This window comes from Poecilia formosa, unplaced genomic scaffold (assembly GCF_000485575.1).
Source record: "Poecilia formosa unplaced genomic scaffold, Poecilia_formosa-5.1.2 Scaffold480, whole genome shotgun sequence".
NCBI classification, from domain to species: domain Eukaryota; kingdom Metazoa; phylum Chordata; class Actinopteri; order Cyprinodontiformes; family Poeciliidae; genus Poecilia; species Poecilia formosa.
This window is the reverse complement of record NW_006800419.1, coordinates 102,850-110,795: the sequence shown is the minus strand read 5'-3', so window position 1 is coordinate 110,795 and position 7,946 is coordinate 102,850. Positions and strand designations below refer to the sequence as shown.

Here is a 7,946-nt window from a genome sequence, read left to right as displayed (position 1 = left end):
CTCCACCAACAGAGTGTGTGGCTAATGCTAAAGCGCTACACCAACAGAGTGTGTGGCTAATGCTAAAGCGCTACACCAACAGAGTGTGTGGCTAATGCTAAAGCGCTACACCAACAGAGTGTGTGGCTAATGCTAAAGCGCTACACCAATAGAGTGTGTGGCTAATGCTAAATATGTCCCATTCTTGTCCCTGCAGGACTACCAGACGTGGTTGGACCTGCGGGAGTTCGAGACGCGGCGCGGCGAGCGCTACATCACCCATGAGAGCGACGACGCGCGCTGGGAGGAGTACGCCGATGAGCGCGGGCTGCATTACCCCACCCACTTCATCATGTCTCCCAACCTGGACGACATGGACGAGGACCCTTAGAGGAAGCGGTTACCATGACGACCTGCTGTCTCAAAGCTGCAGAGGCAACCCGAACACTGGTTGTGTTTACCCAACCAGGTCCAGCGATGAGCATCAGGGCTTCTTCTCCTATTCAACAGGCTGACATAAAGGACTCAGCAGTGCCCCCTCAGGTTGCAGTAGGAAAAACAACAGAATTTAATTTATTTTCAGTTTTATTCTCAGAACCACTAATGCCATTCACAGCTTCATCTAATAATCTATAATCACAGGCTCCACTCTGCTGATTAACTTCCTGGATTAATCCAGCAACGCTTTCCTAATCCCAGGAATTCACTTCCTGTTTCAGCAGCAGGAAAAAAAACATCAGTTAACTTCAGATCTGAAAATAAAAATCCAGTTTGTGTGTAATCTGAACCGAGGTCGGAGAGCGAAGCCAATTTCTGCTTCCTCTTCCTCACTGACTAACGAAAACCTGAGAACTTTTCTACTTTTGTAGCACAAAACCATTAAAACTGAACTGGGAACACTGGTTTCAGTCTGTTGCAGTGTTTGCTTGACTTCTGTTCTAAACCTGGTTCTGATCCGGGTCAGGAGAAGCGGAGCTCGGAGAAGCCGGCCACAGGAAGTGGCGCGGGGCTCTTCCTGTCCAGCTTCAGCCCGGTGGGCGTGGGCGGGGCGGTGAGGCGGCCTGGCGCCAGCAGACACAGGAACAGGAAGCGCTCGCCCATGTGGGCGGGGCTTGTCAGCAGGTCGTAGCTCCGGATCAGCTGCTTCCTGCTGGATGGGTCGCTGCAGTTCCTCAGCAGAACCTGGACAGAACCAAGCAGAACCTGGAGTCAACCAGAACCCACCTGCATGCTGCGGGTCACAACCAGAACCCACCTGCATGCGGGCGTCGCCGCCCATGTTCTTCAGGAACACCCTCTGGCTCACGGGGCCCAGACAGGCCACGCCCCCTCCCGCCATGCGCCGCAGGAAGCTGAAGTCCACGTCGGCCGTCAGGTCGGCGCCGCCAGGGTCCGACAGGACGTCGTGCAGCCGGTGACCCTTGAAGCCCTGAAACGGGTCGCAGGTTAGAACCGGACCGGACTCAGACCGGACCCAGCGGCCCGCGGCGTACCCGGAACGTGTCGGTCTTGGTTCCGTCGTGGCCGTAGTCGGCGATCAGCGCCGCCCCGCCCTGCTGCTGGATCCGCCGGGCCAGCAGCTGGACGATGGCTCCGCCCTCCGGACACACCTCCACGTGGCTCCGCCCCTCGCCGGCCTGCGCACACACACCTGAGTAAGCCCCGCCCCTGAAGCGTTTGGCACCCGCCACTCGGCTCCTCACCTGGACCAGCGAGGACGAAGCGAGCGTCGGACCCGGAGACAGAACCAACCGGAGCCGGCCCGGGTCGGACGGGTCCAAATCCACCAGAACCTCCCGCCAGCCTTTCTCCGTCCGCTGGGGGTGGGGACAGTGGACGGTGAGGACAGGTGAGCGTTTAGAGCAGGGCAGGTGCGGCTGCAGGTTTCCGTCTCACCTGGAACTTGTGGACCGGCAGAGCGTCGAAGAACTCGTGAGCAACAAAGATGCTGAAGCCTGAAAGCAGAGAAACGCCTGGAGGTCAAAGGTCAGCCCAGGCTGATTGTTTAACCTTCTGGCGCCGCCTCAGGGAATCGCTGACAGGAACTCGGTTCTACCCGGTTCTGACCCGGCCCGGTTCCCACCTGCTGGGACGTCTTCCAGGTGGCGGTACCAGGACACTGGAACCCCGGCTGCCGTCTCCCCGCGCCGGTACGCCGGGTCGGCCGGGTCGGGCTCGCGGCTCGCCTCCTGGCCGCCGGTTCCGGTCAGAGTCTCGGCTTGCACCCGACTCAGAACCGGACTCACCTCCACCAGGTGGACAGACACCGAGGCTCCGGCCACTACGGAGCGCAGCTGGCCAAACACCTGGAGAGACAACAGAACCAGCATCGATCAACCGGAACCAACCAGAACCTCCAGAACCAGAGATCGGGTCTTACTCTGAGGACATCTGCCATCAGGGAACCTTTCCCTGGGCCCAGTTCTACCAACTGCAGCCGACCGGGCCGACCAGCCGCCATCCACTCACTGACCATCCAGACGCCCAGCAGCTGCAGACCAGAACCGGGTCAGAACCAATCACCTGCTCCTCAGTGCACTCATCATAATCATCATCAGGTTCTGGTTCTGAAGACCAGTGACCCGGCCGGGTTCTGATCCAAACAGACTCACCTCTCCAAACACCTGGCTGATCTCTGGAGACGTGATGAAGTCTCCCTCAGCTCCCAGCATCATCTTCCTCACATAGTAACCCTGCAGGAAGGAGGCACGTTAAGCCCCGCCCCAATATGAGGAGGCACGTTAAGCCCCGCCCCATATGAGGAGGCACGTTAAGCCCCGCCCCCAGGCTGGCGGTGAGACGTACGGCGACCGGGTTGGTCAGAACCTCCCTCATGTACTCGGACACGGAGATGGGCCCGGTGGAGCGGATCTTGGCGCGCAGGTGTTTGAGCATGGAGGGGTGGGACTTCCTGTCCTGGGCCGAGGAGCTGCACAGCGGCGCGGACGGAGCGCAGCGCCACCTTCCTGTCAAACACAGACATTCTGGAGTCAGTCCGGTCGGGAACACTGAGCAGAACCAAATGGGTTCTACTGAGTTCTAGATCCAACTCAGAGACAGAACCGACCCGCTTCTGGTCCAAATCCGGCTGAGCAGAACCAAACATCTACCAAAACCTGGAGGATAGTTTATTTTCCTGATATTTCATAATTAATTTAATTTCTTGTTTTAAGGATAAACAAACAAAATGTCTCCCAGTTTTAAATGTTCGTCAGGATTTAAACGGTTCTGACCTTTCAGAATGAGTTGATGATTATTATTATTTTATTATGTCACTGGACATGGCCTCAAACATTAATATGATCATTTATCGTTGTGTTGTTAGAGTGCGCTGAGTCAAACTGTATCATCGTGATTAGTTTATTCAGGATCACCAAACTCCCAGCATGGGCATCAACATAGCATTCAGCGTCCTCTGCACTACCTGAGCCTGGCGCTCTTTTATGATGTCATCACAGGTGGCCATTTGTAGTTTTTAACCATGCATAACATTCACACCACAATCGTGATTAGTTATAACACCTGGTAAACCGGACTACACATGGAATCGTCATCATCTGTGACGTCATGAGCTGAATGCTGGAGAAGCTCAGGTGAGGGTTCTGGATTAAGATGAAATGGGTTCAGAACTGGTTCAGTTTACCCGGATGCTGTGATTCTCTCTGTACTGATCCTGCCAGGTGTTTCTGTTTCAGGTGTCCCCGTGGATCTGAGCAGGTGAGCTGTGTGTGTGAGTGAGGTTCTAGTGGGTCTACCTGTGTCAAGCGTCACTGAGCCGGTCCTGAAGGCACATGAGGCTCCGCGGTGACTGAAGGCTCTACTGAGCAGCTGCTGACAGACCTTCATCCTCATTGCGCCGGTGTGCGTCACTTCCTGCAGCCGCTCTGGGACAACCCAGTTGGAATTAGCTAACCTGCGTAGCGGTGAGTTAATGTCCGGGTTAAGATCAAACTGGGCTCAGAGTAAAAGCTGCGGCCTTCCTCCAGGCTGTTAAAGGTCAAACATCTGCCTGGAAAGGTGACAGGTCACTAGAGAGGGTCAAAGCGCCACCGAGTCCTCCTGAAGTTGGCACAGCTAAAGCTAACAGCGGCTGCTCCACTGTTTACCAGGAACTGGTTATGGTCCGACAGCGCCACTAGCTGCTGGGGAGGAGGAGCTACATTATACTTATAATGGGTCAATACATACTGATAGGTAAATGATAAAACGATAAATCAGTAATAACATAAAAATCTATATTTTATTTCTGTTTTATTTTAGATAACTAAAACAAACCCTCCCATAGCATGATGCTGCCACTGCCAGGCTGTGAATAAACATGAGGAAGGAGAAGAAGCCCTGGGAATGTTCAAAACCGCCGTACCGGACCCACTTCAGTAGAACCGATTCTGGTCCTGGAGGCTGAGGGTTTCCTCCATTCAGACTGTGCTGGTCCATTCAGAGCAGATCTGATTCTTGTTCCGACCCGCTGCAGGTTCCTCCTCCATCTGGACCCGGTTCTGATCCAGGACAGATTCTCCTGGTCTTCAGCGAGCCCAGTGCACAGACTGCAGATGAACCAGCGCTGAATGATTCCTGACTCGGTTCCCCTCTGGTGTTCAACAGGGAAAAGGTTCTGGTTCTGGACTGGTCCACACATCAGACCTTCCAGTTTTGAACCGTGTTCTGCTCGTCAGAACCGGTCCTGATACACAGAACTGTTCAGAACCGCTTCACAATTCAGACCCAGTCGGACCGTTCATTTCTTCAGATTAGATCCGGTTCAGATTCGTTCCAAACTCTCCGAACTGCAAATCTAGAGGCCCAAGTTGCTCACCCAGAGTTTAGCCAGTGAATTACAATTTATTTAGCCTATTTTAAACTTTCCAGCAGATTTGAACCAGAGTCGCAGCAAACGACTTCTGATTGCTGCAGCCACTCAGAAGCCAGGGTCTCTTGGAAGAAGCCAATCAGAAGCCAGAGCCTGCGTTAGGCCCGCCTCCGGAGCCTGACAGCAACTTCGACGGATTAATTTATGATGCGATTCAGCGCAGAATGTTTAGTTTTTAAAATGAAACATTTAATAACTAAGGCAGGTTACTCTTTATTTCTGTTTTTATTTCCAGCTTTAATAAATTTACATTTAAATTATAACTTCACTTATTTATTGTATTTTGGCCCCTTTGGCTCTCCGTGGATACTGACCCGTTTCTGCTACAGGTTTGTGTGTTTCAGTGGTTCTGGAGTCTCCTGGGTCCTCGGACCGGTCCAGAACCGGTCCCACCAGAGCCATGGAACTGGTTCTGGACTGAACCGGACCTGGACCAACAACGAAGCACACGGAGTCCAAAGTGACAGAAAACAACTTTATTGAGTCCGGCGCCTTTACAGCTGGAATTCTGGGAATTCAAACACGACGTCTTTCCCCGTCAGCTTCTTGTAGACTCCAGAGAACGTCTCCACCTGCACAGAGGTCAGAGCAGAACCCGACTAAAACATTTATTTATATTAATTAAAATATCAGATGAGTGATTTTCCTAAAGTTATAATTCAGTAGAAAGTGCTGGACGGGAGGGACGGTGAGCGCCCTCTGGTGGACTAAAACATTTTTATCTAAAGGTAACAAAAGGTATTATCAGACGGCAAACACCAATTATTTCATTTATTATCCACTGGCATTTTTGACTTAATCTCAGTTTTTCAGAAGCTGTCTGGAAAAATGCAGTTCAATCATTTTCATCTTTATTTCTTGTTCTCTTTAATCCTGAACTATTTTTACGGTTCTGATGAATTACAGAAATAAACTTAGTTTTCCCTCCAGATGGATCCGGAGCGTTCTGTGTCCTGCATGGTTTGTCTCCCCAGTAACGGCCCAAAGGACTCTGGGAAGGCGTAGGAATATGCAGGACGCTCGCCGCGCCGGTAGCCGGGGGCGGAGCTTACTGTCCGACATCGTGGAACGGGATTGGACGTCACGGCGCAGCGCTGCGCTCCCATTGGCCACCAGGACAGAGCTGGAGGCCACGCCCCCAGGTGTCCATGTCGGGAACTGATGGTTGCTATGGTTACAACAGCATCACAGTCATTTAGATCAGTCAGGATTTCTGAATGGGCTCAGGGAAAAGCGGCTCCGTCGTTTCCAGTCTGTTGAAAATGTCATTTTACACTCGGAGCTGCAGGGCGTGGCCAAGGTAACCGTTGGTGATGAACATCGATCCAAAGCCCCAACAAGCGGAAGAAAGGTTGTAAGATGTTCTCCTCGTTATACATTCACTGACATGAAGGTGAGTTTACTTTCTTTAAACTTTGTGGCTAACATTAACCTTAGCTTACGCTAGTAGGCAACATCCTCGGACATTGTTCTTGTAAAAATGTGATATTTAACCCTGGTGTGTGAGGACTGAGGCAAATGATACAAGCTTTACGTGTGTGGGGTCAGTTGGACCCCATTTCCACATACAAGGGTTAAGTATCTAAACATTTTAATCTGTTCTAACGGACAATGTTTATACCTTATTTTGTTTATTTTCAATGTGGTTAGTGTCAAACAGACCAAGTAACGGGGAGGTTCCGGTTCGGGCTCTTTGCTTCAGAACCATGAGGAAACACAACAAACCCCATAGCTTCACCGCAGAGCAGCTCTGGAGTCAGAGTCCGAGTTCAGCTGGCTGTTTGGGTTCAAAGTTGTTGTGCTACCGTGTTCCTTAAGGTGTTATGTAGTTTATTACCTTTGCCTGCTTCTTGTTCAGAGCTCAGATAGGACGGTGTTTACAGCGGTGTGTTCAGGCGGATCGGTAGCTCTGCTCTCTGGTTCCCATAAACTCTTTCAGGCTGAATATAGAAGTGATTCCATGGAAATAACTCAGGAGGCTCCTTTATTCACCATCCGTCTCCCCAGGTAGTTTTAGGCTGATCCGGAGTGAAGTGGAGGCTGAAAACTTTGCTGTGCGGCGTTAGCTTTAACTGGTAGCGACGGATATTTACAAGCCACTGAATTGTTAATTCAGGATCGCTTGGAAATCCATGAAAACTTAAAAGCCCATTACATTGAGACAACAACGTTCATAGTATTGCTTTTGTTGCGTCTGAAATACGACTTAGTCTTTTCTAGCTGTCATGGTAACTCAAAGCGGAAACAAGGAAGCCACATTGGCTCATGCGGATGTGACATCAGCACTGTTCGTGCAAAGAGCCCATTAACTGTGCTGAGCTGTCCAAACAGCTGCCTGCACAGATTTGTCAGAGTTCAGCAGGATGACCTTTGACTTTTGTTCATTTAACCTTTAGTTGTCTGGAACCAATTTAAAACGATCTTTATGGATCTGTAAATTCAGCTTTTCTAAAATGAAACGCAAATCTGGAATGAATTGTTGCAGCCAATTTTATGATAAAACAGCCTGCCATAGTAAGCGATGTGACGTCACCATGGTGGCCACGCCCACTTCTCAGATCTAAGCCACATGAAAACGGAACTAGAACCCAGTTTGATTCCTCAAACATTTCAGAACCAGAACCCGGCTGGCCCGGTTCTGGTCCGGTCCGAACAGAACCACTCACTTTGTGTTCCACGTTGTTCTGCTGGGCCTTGTCCAGGTGGACCTTGATGAGCCGGCTGGTGTCCAGCTTGACCCGGATCCGCTTCCCGACGATCTCACTGGGGAACACCAGGTCCTCCAAGATGGCGTCATGGACGGAGGTCAAAGTTCGACTGGGAGGAAGTTTATTTTTCAGTCATATTAATTTATAAATGTCACAAATTCAGACTAAATACTGAGTCTAATTAGCTTGTTTGCTAAGTATTTAAGCTCGACTGTTAGCTTGCCAACAGGATGTACAACAAATATTGAGTCAATAAAAATGATGACATCACTCTGACATCACAAACATGTTTGTGAGCGTTCTGTGTCCTGCATGGTTTGTCTCCCCAGTAACGGCCCAAAGGACTCTGGGAAGGCGTAGGAATATGCAGGACGCTCGCCACGCCGGCA

At 50.9% G+C, this 7,946-nt stretch overlaps 3 protein-coding genes across 4 annotated transcripts in view; 1 reads left to right on the top strand and 2 right to left on the bottom strand.

Moving 5' to 3' along the window:
- Window positions 1-880, top strand: part of LOC103156419 (serine/threonine-protein kinase D3) — a 30,605-nt gene extending 29,725 nt beyond the window's left edge. The window contains exon 23 of the mRNA XM_016664326.1: window positions 139-880. Within this exon, the coding sequence (XP_016519812.1) occupies window positions 139-370 (232 nt within the window). The 3' untranslated portion in view covers window positions 371-880. The remainder of the gene's footprint in view (window positions 1-138) is intronic.
- On the bottom strand, window positions 550-4,233 carry ndufaf7 (NADH:ubiquinone oxidoreductase complex assembly factor 7). Of its 2 annotated transcripts, XM_007578444.2 has the most exons (10): window positions 3,735-4,233; window positions 2,785-2,945; window positions 2,592-2,672; window positions 2,360-2,470; window positions 2,063-2,285; window positions 1,876-1,934; window positions 1,683-1,796; window positions 1,473-1,616; window positions 1,235-1,408; window positions 550-1,161 (listed from the first exon to the last, which is right to left on the bottom strand). In XM_007578444.2, exons 1-10 carry the CDS (start codon window positions 3,829-3,831, stop codon window positions 940-942), a joined length of 1,386 nt encoding a protein of 461 aa, XP_007578506.1. In that variant the 5' UTR covers window positions 3,832-4,233; the 3' UTR covers window positions 550-939. The 2 variants fall into 2 exon arrangements, with proteins under 2 accessions (XP_007578506.1, XP_016519830.1); XM_016664344.1 differs by lacking the exon at window positions 2,785-2,945 and having other exon boundaries at window positions 3,735-3,775.
- A 1,077-nt stretch (window positions 4,234-5,310) lies between these two features.
- Window positions 5,311-7,946, bottom strand: part of rps7 (ribosomal protein S7) — a 7,403-nt gene continuing 4,767 nt past the window's right edge. The window contains 2 exon segments of the mRNA XM_007578441.1: window positions 5,311-5,421; window positions 7,516-7,721. Of these exon segments, the coding sequence (XP_007578503.1) occupies window positions 5,344-5,421; window positions 7,516-7,721 (284 nt within the window). The 3' untranslated portion in view covers window positions 5,311-5,343.

Coding starts and splice junctions, on each gene's coding strand:
- ndufaf7 (XM_007578444.2), bottom strand. CDS start 3,831: ATGAGGATGAAGGTCTGTCAGCAGCTGCTCAGTAGAGCCTTCAGTCAC. Junction 1,797..1,875: donor TGCCGGTCCACAAGTTCCAG/GTGAGACGGAAA, acceptor CCCCACCCCCAG/CGGACGGAGAAAGGCTGGCG. Junction 1,617..1,682: donor CTTCGTCCTCGCTGGTCCAG/GTGAGGAGCCGA, acceptor GTGTGTGCGCAG/GCCGGCGAGGGGCGGAGCCA.